Source organism: Aquarana catesbeiana, linkage group LG01, assembly GCF_042186555.1.
Source record: "Aquarana catesbeiana isolate 2022-GZ linkage group LG01, ASM4218655v1, whole genome shotgun sequence".
Taxonomy (NCBI): domain Eukaryota; kingdom Metazoa; phylum Chordata; class Amphibia; order Anura; family Ranidae; genus Aquarana; species Aquarana catesbeiana.
The window spans coordinates 809,716,157-809,740,212 of NC_133324.1; the positions used below are offsets into that span (position 1 = coordinate 809,716,157).

Consider the following 24,056-nt stretch of genomic DNA (forward strand, 5'->3'; position numbering starts at 1 on the left):
TATGTACAGACTAGCTGGGCTCACAATAATTAGTGTAAAGTAGCAAGCCCATTGCCATTATCAGCAACTTCAGACAGCTTATTCGATAATCTTATTCCAATGATCCTGCTATGAGTAAAAATGAATTGCTGAGGGTTACAGCTAGGGATGGGCCGAATGGACCCCTGTTCGGTTCGCACCAGAACTTCCGAACACCGCAAAAATTCAGACCCGAATAACGAACCCCATTAAAAGTGAATGGGACACAAACGTCAAAAATCAAAAGTGCCCATTTTGAAGGCTTATATGCAAGTAATTGGGCATACAATGGTTATAGGGGACCGGGTCCTGCCCTGCGGGACATGTATCAATAAAAAAAAAGTTTGTGAAAAACGTCATTTTCAAATGAGCAGTAATTTTTTATTTTTTTTTTTAATGTGAAAGCATAAAAATGAAAAATTCCTTCCAATATAGTGCCTGGGGAGTCCCCTTAGTCTACCTGTAAAGTGGAAGATCTGTACCATGTCTAGAATCTGCTGCAGCAATAATTGCATTTATAAAGCCAAAAAAAAAAAAAGACATTTTCCCTGTAAGCTGCCTTTATTTTGCTCAGCAACAGCTGGGGAGCCAGTGTGTATGATGAGGCCACAATGTAGTGCACTGTGAACAAGATTAGAGATTTTTTGGATACATTCTGGTGTCACTTTGGCTTTGTATAGATGTAACAGATGCAGAAAAATTGGTCTTTGGGTGTTGGTGGCGCCTTCCCGCCGTAACCCTATAGAGGTAATCTTGATGAAAGCAAGAATTTGCCTTGCTGTAAAAAATTGCAATGATATGCACCTGTCAAACAAGGGCAGAAAAATTACTCTTTGGGTGTCGGGGGTGCCTTCCCACCGTAACCCTATAGAGGTACTCTTGATGAAAGCAAGAATTGCAATGATATGCACCTGTCAAACAGGTGCTGAAAAATTGGTCTATGGGTGTTAATTGTGCCCATGAAACCTATACCAAAAACATTCTTCCAGATTAAGTGATTGAACACCCTCAAAGCTAGGCAGTCTTGAAGTCCTGCAGAGATTCCACATCCCAAATGGACTTAATCAGTGACATCGGCATCAGGGGCTTCATAGCTGGTAATCCAGGACTGATTCATTTTTATAAAAGTCAAACGGTCCACGGAGTCAGTGGACAGACGCGTTCTATGATCAGTAGTGAAACCTCCTGCAGCACTGAATGCCGTTCTGAAAGCACGCTGGATGCAGGGCAGCCCAACAACTCAATAGCATACTGGGCAAGTTCTGGCCAATGGTCTATTCTCATGACCCAGTAAGTCAGTGTATCGTCAGCTGAAAAGCTCTCCATCTCTGTTTTGGCCCCGAGGTAATCGTCCACCATGTGATGCAGATGCTGCCGATGGGATGTGGAAGCTGACAGCCCTGGGCGGTGAGGACTAAAAAAATTTCGAAATGCCTCACTTAGGCGGACGCCTTCTCCAACGCTCCTCTCTTGACCAACAGAAGACTCAAAATGACGTTTTCCATGACACTGTAACCTTCTGGAGTCAGGAAAAATGTTCAATAAAATCCTCTTTAACGTGTCCTCAAGAGATTTTATCTTCTGCACTCTCTGTGGGGACGGGATGAGTTCTGAGACCTTCCCCTTATAATGGTGGTCAAGAAGGGTTGCCAACCAGTAATCATCCTTCTCGTTTATGCCACGTATTCTTGGGTCCTTTTGCAGGCTTTGAAGCATGAGGTTGCCCATGTGCCTCAAATTTGCAGAGGCTTGAGAAGCAGACTCCTCTGGGTCACTCAGGATGACAGCATATGGAACTTCCTCCTCCCAGCCACGTACTACTCCCAAGGGTCCTGGGGTTGGAAAGCCATCGCTTACAGATTGAATCATGTCTTCCTCTTCTTCAAAGCCTATGAAAGTGCCAGAATCCTCCTCCTCATCCTCCTCCCCTCTTTCCTCCTGTGTGTTCTGTGACATAGGAATGATGGTGTCTGGATAAAGTGGGCCTTGAGAGGAAAGGAAGTCCTCCTCTTCCTCGTGCTGCTCTGCCTCCAGTGCCCTGTCCATAATGCCACGCAGCGTCTGCTACAGCAGGAACACAACAGGGATTGTGTCACTGATGCATGCGCCGTCACTGCTCACCATCCTTGTGGCCTCCTCAAATGGTGACAATACAGTGTATGCATCCTTAATGATCAGCCATTGGCATGGGGAAAAAAAAAAGCCAAGGCCTGACGTCGTGCCATACTGACACAGGTACTCGTTGACGGCCCTCTGCTGCATGTATAGCTGCTGCAGCATGCCCAAAGTTGAGTTCCACCTGGTGGGCATGTCACAAATCAGGCGGTTTATGGGCAAGTGGAATTCCTGCTGAATTTCAGCCAACCGAGCACTGGCTGTGTATGACCGCCTGAAATGGCTACAGACTCTTCTGGCCTGCTTTCGTACATCTTGCAACCCTGGGTACGTACTTAGGAAAAGCTGCACCACCAAATTGAGGACATGTGCCAGGCATGGCACATGTGTCAACTTTCCCTGTCTAAGGGTGGACAGGAGGTTTGAGCCATTGTCGGACACCACCATTACTGGCTCCAGCTGGCGTGGTGTGAATCACCTCTGGGCCTGTCCCTGCAGAGCTGCAACAATCTCTGCTCTGGTGTGGTTCCTGTCCCCTCAACACACCAGCTGAAGCACTGCATGGCACCTTTTAACCTGACTCTGGGAATAGACCTTTGAACGCTGATGTTAATAGGACAATTCTGCAGAGGAGGGCATGGAGGTGGCGGAGGAGGAGGGGGTAGAGCTCAAAGGTCTGGCATCATCACCACCAGCTGTATGGAGATGTGGGGCACAACAAGCTGCAGCACCAAGCCCTGTCCTGCATCCTTTCGAGTTGCAAGCAGCGTTACCCAGTGTGCTGTGAACGAAATATATTGTCCCTGCCCATGCTTACTGGACCACGTGTCAGCAGTAAGGTGGACTTTACGGCTGACTGCCTTGCCCAACGATGCTAGATCATTCCCTTCCATGTGATGGTAGAGATGGAATGACCTTACATGAAAAGTAGTAGCGACTGGGAACCTGCCATTGTGGTACAGCACATTGTGCAAATTCACGGAAGGGGGCAGAATCCACCAGGCTGAAAGGCATAAGTTGGAGAGCCAACAGCTTTGACAAGCTTGCATTCAGACACTGGGCATGTGGGTGGCAGGGACTGTTTTTTTCCTGCTGCAGCAGATGGGGCAAGGAAATTTGCCAGCTACAGTCTACAGCTGGTGGTGTGCTGCTGGCATATGGGCTGCTAGGACCTGGGACACCCTGTGCTATACCATCATCCCTGTCAGTGGAGGCTGCTGAAAGGTAATGACTCGGTATCGCAGGGGCAGACTGAAGTGGGTTTTAGGTGCTCTTGCCAACGGCCTGAGTGGTTAGACGTTAAATGCCTTGTTAAGCATATGGTACCCAAATGGTTGGTGTTTTTGCCACGTTTGATGTGCCTGAGACACAGTTTGCAAATAGTAACAGTGCAATCTGCTGCAGATGTGCTGAAAAAGGCACAGACAGCTGAGCTTTGGGGAGTGGGCTGGGAGATAACAGCTGCAGAATATGATGGAATAGGGTGACTGCTCTCTACTCTTTCTCGATGTCGGCCTCCTTGGGGTTGTGCCGCCTCACCTTCAGTTTCCACCTCTGCTCTATCTGGCACCCAAGTCGCATCTCCTCCATCTTCATCATTACCACTGGAGACAACTTGGCAATATGCTGCAGCTTGGGGAACATGAATGCCAGTTTGTCTACCAGTGTTCCTCCCTCTCTCTAGGCTCATGTTCCTGTCATCCTCAACCTCAGAATCAACATCTGAATCCAGTAATGGCTGGGCATCATCAAGGCGCAAGTGGTTGACGCTGTGGTCAAATAACTCAGCTGACTCCTCAATGGCTGATGTTGGGGCTATGGCAGGAATAGATGTGGACAAGGAGGCAGGTTTATTCACTCTGGCAACTGCAGGGGACTGCACACTCACTAAACAGAGGAAATGATGCCCTGCCTGAGGACTGACCACCACGTCTACCTTTGTCTGTGGACACATTTGTTGCTGGCCCCCTTACAATGCCAAGGGAACGTCTGCCTCTCCTTGTCCTCCCAGACATTATTGGGAGGGAGGGGGCGGTGCTTATAAGCAAATGTAAAGAAGAGGATGAAATCTGTACGTAGATGCACTTTAATCAATGTAAAGAGGTATTTGGTGCATTTTAGTTTGAGCATTCACACTACATAGACACACTCCACGGATACACTATAATATACTGCAATATAATGCGCCAAACGTACAGTGACACATAGAACTAGATGGCGTTAAACTGGCAGTAACGCAGACAAAATGATATGGCGTTAAACTGGCAATAATGCACACAGAACTATATGGCATTAAACTGGCAGTAACGCACACAGAACTATATGGTGTTGATCTGGCAGTAACGCACGCAAAACTATATGGTGTTAAACTGGCAGTAACGCACACAAAACTATATGGCGTTAAACTGGCAGTAACGCACACAAAACTATATGGCGTTAAACTGGCAGTAACGCACACAGAACTATATGGAGTTAAACTGGCAGTAACGCGTGCAAAACTATATGGTGTTAAACTGGCAGTAAAACTCGCAAAACTATATGGCGTTAAACTGGCAGTAACGCACACAAAACGATATGGCGTTAAACTGGCAGTAATGCACACAAAACGATATGGCGTTAAACTGGCAGTAATGCACACAAAACTATATGGCGTTAAACTGGCAGTAATGCACACAAAACGATATGGCGTTAAACTGGCAGTAATGCACACAGAACTATATGGCATTAAACTGGCAGTAACGCACACAGAACTATATGGTGTTGATCTGGCAGTAACGCACGCAAAACTATATGGCGTTAAACTGGCAGTAACGCACGAAAAACTATATGGCGTTAAACTGGCAGTAACGCACACAGAACTATATGGAGTTAAACTGGCAGTAACTCGTGCAAAACTATATGGTGTTAAACTGGCAGTAAAACGCGCAAAACTATATGGCGTTAAACTGGCAGTAACGCACACAAAACGATATGGCGTTAAACTGGCAGTAATGCACACAAAACTATATGGCGTTAAACTGGCAGTAACGCACACAGAACTATATGGAGTTAAACTGGCAGTAACGCGCACAAAACTATATGGTGTTAAACTGGCAGTAAAACGCGCAAAACTATATGGCGTTAAACTGGCAGTAACGCACACAAAACGATATGGCATTAAACTGGCAGTAATGCACACAAAACTATATGGCGTTAAACTGGCAGTAATGCCGTGTACACACGAGCGGACTTTCTAGCGGACTAGGTCCGACGGTCTTCCTGACAGACTTTCTGACTAGGTCCGACAGACTTTCCGAACCAACGGACTTGGCCACACACGATAGGACTAAGTCCGTTCATAAGTCTGTTCGGTTTGAACATGATGACGTAAACGGGACTAAAAAAGGAAGTTCAATAGCTTCCCTTGCATCGGATTTGGTCCGTCAGACCAGCACACAGTCAAACAGTTTTCCCAATTTTAGTCCGTTGGACTTTGAGTCCGTCAGACAGATTTGAAACATTTTCTATTTTTAGGTCCGTCGGATTTTTATCCCGAAAAGCTATCGGACTAGCCCACACACTATCGGATTGTTCTCCGCACTAATCCCGTCGGACCTAGTCTGCCGGAAAGTCCGCTCGTGTGTACGTGGCATTACACACACATAAGTAAATGGCGTTAAACTGGCAGTAATGCAATCAAATAGACGGTGTTCAACTGTCACTACACTGACGCTATCTGAACTGTCCCTACATTAGCTATACACTAATGTAAAGATTATTGACATGGTCTCACTACACTACACTGAAACTATCTGAGCTGTCCCTACTCTACACTAATGTATGTATGAATGACATGGTCTCACTACACTACAGTGAAACTATCTGAGCTGTCCCTACTCTAGCTGCACACTATGCAAAGCTGAATGATGGTCCTCCTCACTACACTCACACTATCCCTAGATTGACACTATGGTGTCCGTTTATGAAGTAGTGAAGAGCGGTGATCCCCAGAATCGCCACTGATGACAGTCCATAAACAGTTTATGAAACTCGGGGGTGATCTCCCCACACAGAGAATCCTCACTGACTGACGCAGAAACGCTCAGTTTATGAAGCTGCGATCTCAGTGCTTCACTGGTGATCTGTGTCGGAATTTACACTCCCAGATTCACCAGCTCAGAGGTGGAAAATCGGGGAGTGAAGAGAGAATCCTGGGGAATCTGAGGAGGAAGGAGGAAGATTTTTAAATTCCTTCTACCTCGTTCAGACCCCCCAACACTGTAACCATGTCCCCCTATCATATTTATGTGTGTATATATATATATATATATATATATATATATATATATATATAATTTTTTTTTTTCTTTTCAGCAGGAACTAGGGGGAACTTAGTTCCACCACCTCTGGCTCACCTCTGGCTTGGTAACACTGAAGTCCAGCTTCTGCATTTACAAGTGATAGCTTATCTCCCAGTAGCTCTCACAGGTCAGATCTCCTGTGCAGATGTCACTGAGTGCCGGACAGGGGCAAGGAGATACAGAACAGGTGCACCCTAGATGGTCTCCATATTTTCCCTGGTGATCAGTTGTTGAAACTCCTACTGATTGATCTCACTTACAAGTGACTGTAGTATAGTATGCTGGGAGGTACTACAGCCAGATAGGCGCTTCCGTTTAATATTGGAGCAAAGGTAAGACATATGACAGATGGTGGACCTTTTAAGGAGGGAGGGAAGATGAGGGCAGTGGAGGGAGGGGTTGTATGCAGAGGGAAGAGCTACTATGTGATGCCATTTGGCAGGTATGTGAGTGTGGTGGGCATGGTTGAGTTCCTGCACCTTTTCTCTGAGAAAAAAAGCCCTGTGTATTATATATATATTTATTTATATATATATAAAATGTGTGTATGTATATATACATGTATATATAATGTATGTGTGTGTGTATATATATATATATATATATACATGTATATATAATGTATGTGTGTGTGTATATATATATATATATATATATATATATATATATATATATATATATAATGTAGGGGGACTCGTTATTTTATTAACATTAACCACGCTGTCTGTCAGTGTACTGAGTGGTGATAATTTATCACTGCGTAATAAACTGACATCTCAGTGTTTCTGTGAATTTCTGGTGCTGTAATCTCGTAAAGTCTCACAAGATTCCAGTATCGGGCCGTTCTCCACTGTTTGAAGTGTTTGTAGATCGCTTCACTCCTCCGAAGTGCTTCATAAACGGACACCTAAACTAATATTCTACACTGACAATTGAAGCAAAATAGCACAGTATAGCACACTAACTAATAGCACTGAACAGAGCTCTGTTCTATCCCTCTCCACGCCAAAATCACACTGAAAATAGCTGCCATTGAAAGAATACTTTTATACTGTGGGGTGGGAATGAGCCATGATTGGATAAAGTCATGATGACAGTGTCCAGTCATGACTCTGACAGTGCTCTGTGTTCTGATTGACTGAAGCTTTCACTGCTTCAGCCAATCAGGGCTTGCAATGCACTGTTCAGCCGGTTGGGGGGGCTGAACAAACAGTCGAACAACCCGTTTGGCTGTTCACCGAATGACTGAACACCGAAAGTTCGGCCTGAACATATGCTCGGGCCGAACCGTTTGCCCATCCCTATTTACAGCCTGTACACAGCATCATTGCTCTTTGTGCTGCCTTATAAATACACCTGGCATTTTTTTTATCTGCAAGGAAAGGCTGAGCATTGTGGTGTAGAGAAACATTCTTACTGACCAGAAAAGGATTAGGTCACATTCAGCTTTATTATGAAACCAGAAGTCATGATCAGCATTATTATTACTGCCAATATCAACAGTACATAGTGGATCTCACACAATCCCACCCAGATTTCCATGTGCAGCAGGAACACAATTGTCTCAGTTTTTGAAAGGAAGATGTATCACAAGAGGTCAAAGCACAATACATGGAATGTCATGAATGAGAGAATTCCTCTGGGTGTGTGTTTTTATCATTTGATTTAATGTATTGTAATGCCAGGAAAACTGCATCATGCTTTGTTTCAACTTGTTTTGCCTGTTTATGTTGTAATGTTATAGTTCTTTGGACAAAGTAATGATATGACAAGCAGAACAGCGAATGTTAGGACTGGTTTCTTACGGGACATAGGCCAATCATACATGGTTTCTGAGCGGGTCAGTTCACACAAAACTTACAGTGCCTTAAAACATTTTTAACACCCTTGAAATTTTTCATGTTACAACCAAAAAGTAAATGTATTTTATTGGAATTTTATGTGATGGACCAACACAAAGTGGCACATAATTGTGAAGTGGAAGGAAAATGATAAATGGTTTTCCAAATTTTTTACAAATAAATATCTGAAAAGTGTGACGTGCATTTGTATTCAGCTCCCTTTACTCTGATACCCCTAACTAAAATCGAGTGGGACCAATTGCCTTCAGAAGTCACCTAATTAGTAATAAGAGTCCACCTGTGTGTAATTTAATTTCAGTATAAATACAGCTGTTCTGTGAAGCCCTTTAGAGGTCTGTTAGAGAACCTTAGTGAACAAACAGCATCATGAAGGCCAGGGAACACGCCAGTAAAGTTGTGGAGTAGCTTAAAGCAGGGTTAGGTTATAAAAAAAATCCTAAGCTTTGAACATCTCACGGAGCACTGTTCAATTCATCATCCGAAAATGGAAATATGGCACAACTGCAAACCTACCAAGACATGGGCGTCCACCTAAACTGACAGGCTGGGCAAGGAGAGCATTAATCAGAGGAGCAGCCAAGAGGCCCATGGTAACTCTGGAGAAGCTGCAGAAATCCACAGCCCAGGTGGGAGAATCTGTCTACAGGACAACTATCATCAAGTCTGGCCTTTATGGAAGAGTGGCAAGAAGCCATTGTTGAAAAAAAAGCCGTAGGAAAGTCATGTTTTCAGTTTGCGAGATGCCATGTGGGGGACACAGAAAACATGTGGAAGAAGGTGCTCTGGTGAAATGAGACCAAAATTTAACTTTTTGGCCTAAAAGCAAAACACTATCGGTGGCAGAAAACTAACACTGCACATCACCCTGAACACAACATCCCCAGCGTGAAACCTGGTGGTGGCAGCATCATGTTGTGGGGATGCTCGTCTACAGCAGGGACAGGAAAGCCGGATAAGAAGATGGATGGAGCCAAATACAGGGCAATCTTAGAAGAAAACCTATTAGAGTCTGCAAAAGACTTGAGACTGGGGAGGAGAGTTACTTTCCAGCAGGACAAAGACCCTAAACATACAGCCAGAGCTACAATGGAATAGTTTAGAACAAAGCATATTCATGTGTTAGAATGACCCAGTCAAATTCCAGACCTAAATCCAATTGAGAATCTGTGGCAAGACTATGCTATTCACAGATGCTGTCCACCCAATATGACAGAGCTTGAGCTATTTTGCAAAGAAGAATGGGCAACAATTTCACTCTCTAGATGTGCAAAGCTGGTAGAGACATCCCCAAAAAGACTTGCAGCTGTAAATGCAGCGAAAGGAGGTTCTACAAAGTATTGACTCAGGGGGGCTGAATACAAATGCACACCACACTTTTCAGATATTTATTTGTAAAAAATTTGAAAACCATTTATCATTTTCCTTCCACTTCACAATTATATGCCACTTTGTGTTGGTCTATCACATAAAGTCCCAATAAAATACATTTACACTTTTGGTTGTAAAAGGCAAAATGTGGAAAATTTCAAGGGGTGTGAATACTTTTTCAAGGCACTGTATATTTTAGTGTTAGGTAAAAGTGAATCTGTTATAATAGGCAGAGTCACTAGCAAGCACATTAATCCCTTTTTCCTTTCTGCACTTGCCCTCCAACCTGACAGATAATTCCCTGTAGGTTTTGACTTCCTGAGAAAACTTATACACACAGAAACCAATCAGCTTCCAGTTTTTTTTTTTTGATCAAAGCTTAATTGAACAAGCTGCAGTTAGAACAGTTAGAAGCTAATTGGCTACCATGCAGATTTTGCACGCTTCAGTTTTAGTTAATCAACCCCAGAGTGTGGTATTTGTAGAGTGCAGGAAAAGGGTCAGGTTTCCCCACATTTTAAAGCACTGAGTATTTCTCAGGATTCTAACCGCAAATCAAGGCAGTGGAGGATTAGTGGAGGATTTATCATAAAGTCACGTGACATGTGACGCAACGCGTCGGGAGGAGCCTAGTGACGTCATCCATAGTGCGAAAGTGTCACTCGCAGTACAGCGAGAGGAGGAAGGTATCGGTGGATTACAGCGCGAGGAGGAAAGTATCGGTGGATTAGCTGACTGCTCTATGCGCCTATACTGGTTTATTCAAATGTCAGTGTACTCAGTTTCTTTCAATTAATAGCATAAAGCATATTGCGCAATGAATTTTTTCCTGTTTATATTGCATGATTGAGATATAATATTGAAGGCAACAAACAGCGGATCTTCAGTATAAAAGGGAGCCGATTGAGAGTGCAACTACATGTGGAACTCTATTGGCAAGGGGGGTATTCATTTAACCCGAGTTGCAGCTGATTGTACTCCATACTCATATGCATACCCAACAAATGGACTTGTCATTTTTTAAGAACACTGCAAGATTGTTCTGTGGAATTATTTGTCACTAATTAAGCAATTTTAAGTACATGTATGTATTTATTTCATTTTCAGCACGTTATAACCCACTTATTATTTTAATATTTATAACTCAGCACGAGATTTCAGAGTATTTAAGCGCACCTTTAACCTTATATGCATAATTTTTAGCAAGTGATTTTAGAGCACTTACCAAAGGTGCAGCTTTTACACACGAGGATCTTTTTGTATGTGGATTTTATTTGATTTTATTTTATCTTAGTATTTAATTCAATTTAAATAGAGGGTGCATGTGGAAGCACATGTGAATAGAGGAGTAACACAGATATTTACAATCACTTTGCACTTTCTAACCAATTATATATACACTGTATATTTGCACGTATTTATACTTTATATCCATAAGCGCTTTAGTATTTATTTGTAAAGTTGCAAAATTGTGTTCAGGTGTTTGGATTTGTTTTACACAACGTCATGAAGGGCTTAATATATTAGGGACATATAATTTTAGCCTTGAACCTCCCAGAATACTAACTTGCTGAAAATGTGGGTTCCAGACTAAAAAAAAATATATATATACGGAAAGGACAGCATTTTTCTACTTATACCCCCAAAAATCTAACCTCATGCTTATAGTCATACATGGTTTTATTTTTTCCCAATCATTTATTATTGAAGAATTTGGGCCACTAAGCTAAATTCAGCTTCCAATCATGTAAATGTACAATTGTAACCTTACTTCTTGTCCTGGGTAGATCCATGTGAATTCTACTTCTACATTGGGCTCTCCTAGGACGGTGCAGTAGATGCTGAAGTCCCCTCCGCTATGAACCTTGTTGGCAGAGGAAGTAATAGTTGCAGAGGGTGGACCACTTGGAACTAAACACAAAACACATAATAAAGAAAAGCTACATTTGTAATCATCTTAAGCATTGCACATTACCATAATTAAAAAAAAATATCTTACCATTAAACAAAATAACATTACTATTAGTCTTCATGTACATGGGCACATTTTCCCATGTGGTGTAAACAGGCTGCATATTTTTGGTGCCCTGGAAGTTCTGGTGCTGTATACAGCTGCCCATAGACATGAATAGGTGAAGGCGGCTGTAAGCAGTTATGCTCTGTTATTAGCGTAACACACGCGCAAAGACATAATGTCCTGGAGGTAGTTTGCATTTAGGACATTACACCTGTGCATATGCACTATGTTGTTTTTTTCATGGCGACACATAGTTGAATACAGCTACCTTCACCCATTCATGTCTGTGGGCAAATGTACACAGCTCTAGCACATCCTGGGCACCAGAAATATGCAGCAATAAGAGCTGAAATGCTTAGCAGGTAACACCTTTTCAAAATATGTTTTCCACAGTGCATTTGACTGATTGCCCAAAGTTCATCTTTTAGTGATTTCAACATGTATTTGTTTAAATACAAATTTTAATAATCCCTCCTAGATTTAAACTCTAACGAGCAGGACCCTCTGATTCCTCCTGTATTGAATTGTATTATAGCTACTATCTGCTCTCATGTTGTAAAGCGCTATATAAATCCTGTATAATAATAATAATAACAGATTTGTATTTCCATGCTTACATACTTGTATGTTATAAGTATAGGCAGACCCTGGGTTACAAACAAGATAGGTTCTGTAGGTTTGTTCTTAAGTTGAATTTGTATGTAAGTTGGAACAAGTACACAACCACAAAAGTTAGCATAGTATTGCACATATCATCCCCTATTTTAATTTTTTCTTTAAATAAGATGAAAAGATTGGGTGAAGGTCTTCTTTAGAAAGAATCAGGTAACCACATCAATGGTAGTTTAAACAGTCATGCAATTTCTTCACCTTCTACATAAAGTAGCTGGTATTTGATAGATATTTGTGGTGCCCCCCGTGCCTCTGCTCGGCAGTAAACCACTCCACTTTGGTTGACAGTGGGATGTTGGTACACAAAACCTTTTTTCACATCATAGGTAATCTCTGTGCCATCAGCCTTGATTTCCTCAGCTGGGAACTCCCTGTGTAGGGTTACTTTGGCAGACGCAGTGGTCACTCGGCATGGAATGATGGCTGGTTTATCTGGGTGCAGGTAGACAATCTCAAAGTAACTGGAAGATGGCACAAATAGTTCCCCTTTATCTGTGGAAAAAGAAATGACATTTGTTAAGAACATATAAGTTTACATCATCATTGGTAACTGAGTGCACTGTTCTGTATCAGGCTCATTCAGTCTCATCTGTGGAATTGTCCTTACACAAGCTGAGTGTTATCAGCAAAGTGGCCAGTTTTGAGTTTGCCCAATGAAGGTAACCACTAGAGTGACTGAAAGTTGGAGGTCAAAAACTAAAATTCCGTGAGCCTTGGGAGGTTAACATCTACTGGGAACAACAAAAGGGACTCAGAAATAGGTGCCACTGTAAGGTGCCAAATTTGAAAGCAGTGGCATGGCCTTACTATGATCATACTGCTGCTTTTAAAAACCACAAATGTATGAAGGACATTAACCACTTCAGCCCCGGAAGGTTTTACCCCCTTAATGACCAGGCAATTTTTTACGATATGACACTGTTACTTTAACCACTTCCGGACTGCCCACCATCATTATGCGTCAGTACTTTGAAGAGGAGTATCGTTGTTATGGCAGCAGATTCTGTGCAGAGCGGCCACCCTGCCGCAGTAAATTTACGTGGGGCGGTCGGCATCTGGTTAATGTACTTTAAAAATGTGTTTAGCACTTCAGAGTTCTAAAGCAAGCAGATTAACATTCAGGGGAATAAATGGGAGTGGAAAAAAAGGGGAAGAAAAGTTCTCAAAACCATGTAATTGTTGGTTGAACTGGATGGACTTGTGTCTTTTATCAACGAGATTAACTATGTAACTGGCCTTGCTAACAATCAGAGTACTCTATGGCAGTATTATGGCAAAAAACTCTCTCTGGGAGAATGCAAGCTTCACACAGCAGCCTGCGCTTTATGAATGGCACTATAAATGCAGGTTCAGTGGTGAGCGGTACCTGCTACATGGCTCATGGGATATCTCTCATGCTCATGTTTTCTGTTTTAGTAAAAACAATGAAAAATTGAGTAGCCCCTGAAAACTCATCTCTTCAGGGAAGCCTATCCAACCTCCATCTAAAAATGTACTTCTACTTTCTCCATCAGCTCATCCCTCACAGCTATTATTATTTGTACTACTTTCTCTTCCCTTTTAGACTATAAGCTCCCATGAGCAGGGCCTTCCTAATCCTCTTGTATTGAACTGTATTGTAACTGTCTCGTACCCTCTCCCTTTATATTGTAACACGCTGCACAAGTGGTAATCACACTCTGAATTCTGTATTATAATAATAGGTATTTGAAAGCATAATTGCTTAGAAAAAATGTAACGTGTGCATGCACTCATTTTACATGGTAAAGGCTACAGATGGCACAGGTTCCTGATAAATGTCTCCCGTTAGAAAATGAATATGGTATAATGAACAAAAACGTTGCTATTGGGAATCAAAAGAAATTGTAATAATATTCACTATACCTGAACCAAACCAGGGCTTGATTTAAACCATTTACCCCAGATCACTAATGTGGTGCCTTTACTGCAGTTACAAATCTCTTTGGTTAAACAGTACTCGTAGACACTTCATCTAGTACATTTAGTAGAGTTAGCAGTGTCACAGCATAAAGTTACATATACAGTTTAATTGTAGCTTGAAGGTGTCCTTGTAGCCTAAAAATAATGATGACACGTTAAACTGTATGGTTATTACATTAAGGTACTGTATATCCTGAGGGAAATTTCCATTTCAGATGTTCCATATGGCATATCCTGTCTTTTGTATAGAGATAGATCACTGGTTTGATCAGTTTTTTGTCAAGGTTTTTATTCTTTTATTCTAGTTATATTAATATATATATATATATATATATATATATATATATATATATATATAATGTATCACAAGCTGTACTTTGATATGACCGGCACCTTTTGAAATATATTTGCAACTGAATCTAATTTTGGAATTTTAGCTGATGTTATCTTTTCCTGTCTTTCTTCTTTCAGTGAAGTATGTACATGCACTGCACTCTGCTGATTGTACAGCTGATAAATAACTATTTTAGTTTAGTCAGTGCATAAATGAAAGAATACACGCTTCCTGCAAAAGCCAGTATAATATGAACAGCAGATAAGACATTAGCAGTTTTTCTTTCCTTATGACAATAATATACTGTATTTGCATCTATCTTAACCCTTGACTAGCTCTTTCCTGAACATAATATTACAGACAAGGTTTACCCTAAAGTAGAAGTACACTCAACTCTAATAGCTCAATTTTGGTTGGTAGCTAGAAGACTTAATCATCCACTTAATTGATGTAAAGTTTGATAAGTCGAGTTCCACCTGGTGGGCATGTCACAAATCAGGCGGTTTACGGGCAGGTTAATTTCCCGCTGAATTTCAGCCAACTGAGCACTGGCTGTGTATGACCGCCTGAAATGGCTACAGACTCTTCTGGCCAGCTTTAGCACATCTTGCAACCCTGGCTATGTATTTAGGAAACGCTGCACCACTAAATTAAGGACATGTGCTAGGCATGGCACATGTGTCAACTTTTCCTGTCTAAGGGCGGACAGGAGGTTTGAGCCATTATCGCACACCACCATTCTTGGCTCCAGCTGGTGTGGTGTGAACCACCTTTGGGCCTGTTCCTGCAGAGCTGCAAGAATCTCTGCTCCGGTGTGGTTCCTGACAACTAAACACACCAGCTGAAGCACTGCATGGCACCTTTTAGCCTGACTCTGGGAATAGCCCTTTGAATGCTTAGGGGGTACCTGATGTTCCCAAGACAATTCTGCAGAGGAGGGCATGGAGGTGGCTGAGGAGGAGGGGGTAGAGCTCACAGGTCTGGCATCATCACCACCAGCTGTATGGAGACGTGGGGGCACAACAAGCTGCAGCACCGAGCCCTGTCCTGCATCCTTTACCTAGTGTGATGTGAACAAAATATATCGTCCCTGGCCATGCTTGCTGGACCACGTGTCAGCAATAAGGTGGATTTTACGGCTGGCTGACTGCCTTGCCCAACCATGCCAGCACTTTCTCTTCCACGTGATGGTAGAGAGATGGAACGGCCTTACGTGAAAAATAGTAGCAACTGGGAACCTGCCATTCTGGTACAGCACATTGTGAAAATTCACGGAAGGGGGCAGAATCCATCAGGCTGAAAGACAGAAGTTGAAGAGCCAATAGCTTTGACAAGCTTGCATTTAGACGATGGGCATGGGTGGCAGGGACTGTATTTTTTTTTTTCGCTGCAACAGATGGGGCAGAGAAATTTGCCGGCTACAGTCTACAGCTGGTGGTGTGCTGCTAGGACCTGGGGCACCCTGTGCTATACCATTGTCCCTGTCGATGGAGGCTGCTGAAAGGTAATGACTCGGTATAGCAGGGGCAGACTGAAGTGGGTAAGGAGGAGGAGGAGGGACAGATTTGTGCCCCTTTCGTGTGGCATTTAGGTGCTCTTGCCAACGGGCTGAGTGGTTGGACTTTAAATGCCTTGTTAAGCACGTGGTACCCAAATGGTTGGTGTTTTTGCCACGTTTGATGTACCTGAGACACAGTTTGCAGATAGCAACAGTGCGATCTGCTGCAGATGTGCTGAAAAAGGCCCAGACAGGTGAGCTTTGGGAAGTGGGCTAGGAGATAACAGCTGCACAATGTGATGGAAAAGGGTGGCTGCTCTCTACTCTTTCTTGATGTCGACCTCCTTGGGGTTGTGCTGCCTCACCTTCAATTTCTTCCTCTGCTCTATCTGGCACCCAAGTTGCATCAGTGACCTCATCATCATCATTATCTCCTCCATCTTCATCATTACCACTGGAGACAACTTGCCAATATGCTGCAGCTTGGGGAACTTGAATGCCAGTTTGTCTACCAGTGTTCCTCTCTCTAGGCTCATGTTCCTGTCATCCTCAACCTCAGAACCAACATCTGAATCCAGTAATGGCCGGGCATCATCAAGGAGCAAGTGGCTGATGCTGTGGTCAAATAACTCAGAGGATGAGGAGGATGGAGAAGGTTTAGTAAGCCAGTCCACCACCTCCTCTGCATGCTGTGGCTGGATAGCATGGACAAACTCACTAAACAGAGGAAATAATGCCCTGCCTGAGGACTGACCACCATGTCCACCTTTGCCTGTGGACACATTTGTTGTTTGCCCCCTTACAGTGCCAAGGGAACATCTGCCTCTCCTTGTTGTCCTCCCAGATATTATTGGGAAGGAGGGGGCGGTGCTTATAAGCAGATGTAAAGAAGAAGTTGAAATCTGTACGTAGATGCACTTTAATCAATGTAAAGAGGTGTTTGGTGCACTTTAATTTGAGTACTCACACTCCACGGATACACTATAATATACTGCAATATAATGCGCCAAATGTACACTGATGTAGAGAACTATATGGTGTTAAACTGGCAGTAACGCACACAAAAGTAATTGGTGTTAAACTGGCAGTAACGCACACAGAACTATATGGCATTAAACTGGCAGTAACGCACACAAAACTATATGGCGTTAAACTGGCAGTAACACACACAGAACTATATGGCGTCAAACTGGCAGTAACGCACACAGGACTATAGGCGTTAAACTGGCAGTAACGCACACAGAAGTAAATGGCGTTAAACTGGCAGTAACGCACACAGAAGTAAATGGCGTTAAACTGGCAGTAACGCACACAGAAGTAAATGGCGTTAAACTGGCAGTAACGCACACAGAACTATATGGCGTTAAACTGGCAGTAACGCACACAGAAGTAAATGGCGTTAAACTGGCAGTAATGCACACAGAACTATATGGCGTTAAACTGGCAGTAACACACACAGAACTATATGGCATCAAACTGGCAGTAATGCACAGAGAACTATAGGCGTTAAACTGGCAGTAACGCACACAGAACTATATGGCGTTAAACTGGCAGTAACGCACACAGAAGTAAATGGTGTTAAACTGACAGTAACGCACAAAACTATATGGTGTTAAACTGGCAGTAATGCACACAGAGCTATATGGTGTTAAACAGGCAGTAACGCACACAAAACTATATGGCATTAAACTGGCAGTAACGCACACAGAACTATATCTTAAACTGCCAGTAACGCACACAAAACTATATGATATTCAACTGGCAGTAACGAACACAGAAGTAAATGGTGTTAAACTGGGAGTAACGCAATCAAATAGACGGTGTTCAACCGTCACTACACTGACGCTGCTATCTGAACTGTCCCTACTCTAGCTATATAGTAATGTAAAGATTACTGACATGGTCTCACTACACTACACTGAAACTATCTGAGCTGTCCCTACTCTAGCTGCACACTATGCAAAGCTGAATGATCGTCCTCCTCACTACACTCACACTAGCCCTAGACTGACACTATACTAATATTCTTCACTGACAATTGAAGCAAAATAGCACAGTATAGCACACTAACTAATAGCACTGAACAGAGCCCTGTTCCATCTCTTTCCACGCCAAAATCACACTTAAAATGGCTGCCATTGAAAGAATACTTTTATACTGTGGGGAATGACCCTTGATTGGATAAAGTCATGATGACAGTGTCCAATCATGACTCTGACAGTGCTCAGCCAATCAGGGCTTGCAATGCACCATTCAGCACCGCAATGCCGAACGTCCGAACAGCGAAAGTTCGGCCCAAACTTATGCTCGGGCCGAACCGTTCGCCCATCCCTAGGCCTAAGCACTAGTTCCAAGAGCATTGGCTTAGTGTGAGTTGTAGATCAGAAATATCTAAGATCTGCCAGACTAAACATTCAGAAAAGCACCCTTCTTTTCTCATCTGATTGCTTGATACCACCAACCAGTGGTCTTGGACATTGTATGTGATTTGTATCAGCAACAACAAGCTAAGCAATTGCTGCTCAAGTAAGATTTATTTATTTATTACAGGTACTTATAAAGTGCAGACAATTTAAGCAGCGCTTTTACATATATTGTAAAATGCCCATACAGCTAGGAGAAATCCCTATGTTTGTAAAGGATATTGTTATATTTAGTCCAAACCATAAAACCCTCACTGTCCTTTGAGTTTTTTGTAGAGTATATACAGTATATACTTCAATACGCCAGAATTGTGGAACAATACTTTAAAAAATGAATATGACTGTAGGTGTATTATATAAAAGATAAATTTCATAATTATGTAATTAATCTTCCCATCTCAACATGGAAAACTTTGTATCAGTAGAAACATTACCATTTTCACTAGTCTCTACACACCACCTTGAAATGTGGGTACCCTAAACTAAAGGCACCAATACAGGATTGCATTATGGTGTAATGTAGTTATGCAATTTTAGAAATCAACAAGATGAGTCTGGAAGAGCACACCAAGTATATTTGAATGCAGTATGTTAGTTTTTGTCTTGTCAAACTGGAGTATTTGCTTTGGAGCAGTAGTTTTATCATTAGAAATTCTAGCACAGGAACTTTTTTGCCACCAATAACTTTTAGTGTGTGTCTATTGAAGGATTAGTGTAGGTGCACTGTGCAGCATGCTTTCAGTTGCATTCAGCATGCATTAGAAATGCTACTTAACTTCTTTATGACCAGCTTAGAGCTACTTTTTTCTTCCTGTTGGTTTGCGTGAGAAGAAAAACATCTGACCCTAATAAATATTCATGTAAATCTGAAACATTAATTATCCCACCCAAATAATTAAATAATCAGACCCAAACTTTAAGTTACTGACCCTTAACCTAACCTTAAACCCAACCTCTAAACCCAACCTTCAAAATAAACACTAGATCTGAGGCAAATTATACTTGGCCACAGCAATAAACATTACAGTTTATTACAATATATATATATATAGATAGATAGATAGATAGATAGATAGATAGATAGATAGATAGATAGATAGATAGATAGATAGATATATAGATAGATAGATAGATAGATATAGATCTATCTAGATAGATCTATAGATCTATCTAGATAGATAGATATAGATATAAAATGGCGGTAAAAAATGTTACTTCAATAGTATTGAGTACCCTTTAGTGATGTCCGAAGACCTGGTTCAGTGCTAACTTTAACTGAACTCGCCACTAGCAATATGTAAGAATGCCATATCTGTTGTATATGTTTACCTATGTGTCCTTTTGTAAGACATAGAAATGTGACATGCAATAGGTAACCCTTTATACTTAGACTTAGACCTGTGAAAAAAATGTATGTAGAGCCAGTCTTGGATTCATCCTTCTTGCAGCCCAAGCTGTCACAAAGCTGAGCCCAGCAGGTGAACTCCCCAGTGTCCGCTGCAGAGGAGTTTATCAGAATCAGCTGTCCATATCTGTCAAGCTGTTTGATGCTGGAAAGACAACAAAGAACAGAGCACTGTTCAGCTGTGGGTGACATTCATTTCTGCCATAAAGTCCAATGGGCATCTTATAAACTCTCTGCTAAATCTAGCAATTAGAATAAAAAATGAGCAGATAAAAACAATCAATAATGGCGCTTAGACAATTATGGTGTTGGGGTTTCTGCCACCACTGGTAGACATAGATTATAGATAACCAGTTGAAAACAGACAGTTTGGGTCCCACTTTAGGACTTTTAATCAATGTTGCTTCATATACACTGCTGAGATACTGCTCTTAATTATATCTTTTTTTAATTCTTTATGTTGTCACATAACATTCAGAAAATTACACAAAAATTTGTACAAAGTTTCAGTGACACATTTTCTTTGGCATCTAGACATGGTAAGACAGGGGAGACGTAGAAAGCTAATAAACTTCAACTTGGTGGAAGCCATATTTACCTTAGACGTTAAAAGTGGTGAGGAATTTGGATTAAGTGGTAATGAACTAATATCAATCCCCGACTATCCGCTAGGCATAAAAGAGGGTGATTTTCTAGGTCCAGAAGTGTTTGTAAGAATGATCATGGTTGACCTGGGTACCTTGTACTGTGCTGCAACTGACAAGTGTCTGCAGCAGATGTGGAATGGTTAGCAGGTCGTGCTATTAGGCAGAGTGATGCCTGCTAACGGCGATGCCTGCTAAAGTTGTAACTGTGTGGTCAGTTTTCATTTTATTGACAATCACCAGTTTAATAGGATCATGCATAATGCCTGGTATACACAGACATTTTCTGCTTTCTGGTATCGGGAGTGTGCTTTTGTATTGAGTATGATTGTCCTGTCAATTTTTTACTGCTACCTTGGATTTTCTTAGAGAGACTTTTACCGTCCCAGTGACAATGGTTTCACTAGACAGGAAATGAGGGAAAATCTCCAACCACAACAAAAAGTGAAGTCATGCATTTTTCTTTTGGTGAATTTCCTGTTTCCTTGTAACACAAAGATGTTTTGACATTTGCATAGTTTGGACACAAAAAAAGCATTATACATTTTTAATATTCATTTTTTTGCACCTACAAGTTCATGTACAGTATATTAAAACATAAACTGTATTTCCAGCCAACAACTTTTTTCTTAGTTTTCAATTGAGTGGGCCAAGGTTGGAACTATTGTTGGCTTTCAACTACTATATGGGGCTCAGTTCCAATGACAAGGTTTTACTAGACACAAAGTAATGGTAACTCTCCAACAGCAACACAGACAGAAATAAAACAGTTTTTTTCACAATTAATAAAATTCTTCCATTTACTTCACTACAACAAACTTTGAAATTGCCTTTAATAGAAGTGCATCAATATCTTCAAATTAAGACAAATGCATTGCATACTAACACACTGTGCAAGACTTACCTTACCACAAAGCCTTCCAGCGGCATGCTTTAACCACTTAGAGGTTTTCCATCTTCCATCTTCACCCGGTCTTCCTTCTAGGTTCTCAGCCTCCGGCTACATGAGTGGCCGGGGCTGCGATGACTCCACTCCCACCATTTTAGGCATGGGCTCTGAAGGTCTGGCACAGTATGCCAGACCTTCAGAGTGCACGCGCAGGTGATATCACCAGCTGCATGCACTCTGAATATCTCCTAAAACAGTGGTTCTCAACCTGGGGGTCGGGACCCCCCTCGGGAGTGGAATGACATTTTGCCAGGGGTCACCGAATCCTGGGTGCCTGTGGCCACCCAGCTGGGCAGTTCCTGGAGCCCACGGCCGCCCACTCAGCCTCTTCGCAGCCGCCCTTCAGTTCCCAGCATGTCTGGGGGCAGAGACTAGAGGTTAGCTGACTGGTGAGGAATGTGAAGTGGGAGGGGCTGGAGGAGACCCTATCTCCTGATTTTGGCATAGGTGTCACTGCTGTGAGTAACCACAACCACTACCTGTGATTATAGTTGCCATTAAAAGTCCCCGCTACAGTTCTCAGATCAGCAGATGACCTTGATCAAGAGCACCGAAATTGGCTGATCAGAACTCCCCCCCAGCACTGCCACTCATCCCATTCCCCCCACCAGCACTGCCACTCATCCCATTCCCCCCCACCAGCACTGCCACTCATCCCACCCCCCACCAGCACTGCCACTCAATCCACCCCCACCAAGGAGTAAGAGAAGGAATAAAAATAGAGAATACATGGAAGGAAGAGGACAAGAGGGGGAGGAACAAAAAAAAGGGAGAGAAGGAATAAGAGAAAGAACAAGAACAACGGCTAGAGAGAGGGAAAGGGAAAAAAACAAGAAATTGGGATAGAAAGCGATAAAAGGGAAAGAAAGGAGAAGAAAGAGGGTGGTACATCCTAAAATGTATCATAGGGGGTTTTAATACTGTACAAGTGGAAGGGACCCAGGGAGCGCTAAATGTCCGTGGGTTAGGGGCCCAAATCACTTGTCTTGCCTTGGGTGCTGTCAACCCACGCTATGAAAATAATTTTATTGTTGGGGGTCCCCACAACTTGGGGAAATGTTATCAATGGGTCACGCCACTAGACAGGTTGAGAACCACTGTCCTAAACAGTGCAAGTTTAGGAGGTATTCACTGTACCTACAGGTAAGCCTTATTATAGGCTTTCCTGTAAGTACAAGTAAAAAAACTAGGTCTACTAACATTTTTTGGAGCACTATATCAAGTTCCTGGATGTTCCATTGCTTTTGTCCCATTTTAATCGTCAGTGCTGTAAGGACATGCATTTCCCAGGAATGATCTTGTTTATTTATGCTACTCACCCTACTCATGTCCTGACCCCTGACCTACACTCATCAGTGGGCGACAGACCTAGACGCTGCTGATTGGTCCAGTATCTGGGACACAATGAAATCTTGCTCTCGTGCTTGTGGTAGAAGCTAACTACAAGGTTTTGACATAATCATATCTGGTGCCTGTTAGAATTGCTAGATTTATTATCTGGCTACCTGTTCGAGGATGTGGACAATTGAGAACCTCTTGTTCACTGGTTCGGCAATTTTGGTCAGAAGTCTTTTCCATATGGATAGATTATTCCCCTTAAACCTGAATAAGCCTTTCTCTGTATAAAAAAACCCTGATCTGTTGATAGTGGAAAACCCCTACTCTTTCCATAGCCGAAACTAAATCTCGGATCACACAAATGATGTTACATGAGAAAGTGGAGGCTAGGGTAACTGATACAATTTGAAAATACTCAGCTGTGTTGTACCCAAGGTTTACACATTTTCTTTAATCTAGAATGGACTGCAGTCTGTTTGGCTTGTAGGTAGGGCTAGACTGCCTCTCTCCAGCGTTTTTCTTTCTTCCCTTACCTGTTCTTTTCCCCTTCCTCCATTCTGTAATCCCCACTGTTTGACTACTACTTATATTAATATCCTGTTTATCGAGCCATCACATACTTATAGTTTATTTATACTTCAATCTCGCTTTTGGTAGTGCGACCCAGTGCTGAATAACAATATCATAACCACATTTTATTACATTTGTTTCTTGCACAAATGTTTCTGTGCTGTATTCCTGACTATTCTAATGCCGCGTACAGACGATTGGAATTTCCGACAACCAAACCGTGGATTTATTTCAGACGGATGTTGGCTGAAACTTGTCTTGCATACACACAGTCGCACAAATGTTTTCGGAAATTCCGATCGGCAAGAACCTGCTGACGTACAACGGGACTAGAAAAAGGGAGTTCAATAGCCAGTGTGGCTCTTCTGCTTGATTCCGAGCATGTGTGGAATTTTGTGCGTCGGAATTGTGTACACACGATCGGAAAAAACTGATTTTGTTGTCGAAAATTTGAGATCCAGCTCTCAAATTTTTGTTTTCGGAAATTCCGACAGAAAATGGAGCCTACACGGGGTCGGAATTTCTGACAACTAGCTCACATCGAACATTTGTTGTCGGAAAT

General features: G+C 42.2%; 1 protein-coding gene across 1 annotated transcript in view; it reads right to left on the reverse strand.

Moving 5' to 3' along the window:
* The window catches only part of PDGFRL (platelet derived growth factor receptor like), a 218,645-nt gene that overhangs the window by 28,984 nt on the left and 165,605 nt on the right, over nt 1–24,056 (reverse strand). Inside the window, exons 3-5 of the mRNA XM_073608040.1 lie at nt 19,987–20,138; nt 12,591–12,884; nt 11,475–11,614 (exon numbers count right to left, since the gene is read on the reverse strand). Of these exons, the coding sequence (XP_073464141.1) occupies nt 11,475–11,614; nt 12,591–12,884; nt 19,987–20,138 (586 nt within the window). The remainder of the gene's footprint in view (nt 1–11,474; nt 11,615–12,590; nt 12,885–19,986; nt 20,139–24,056) is intronic.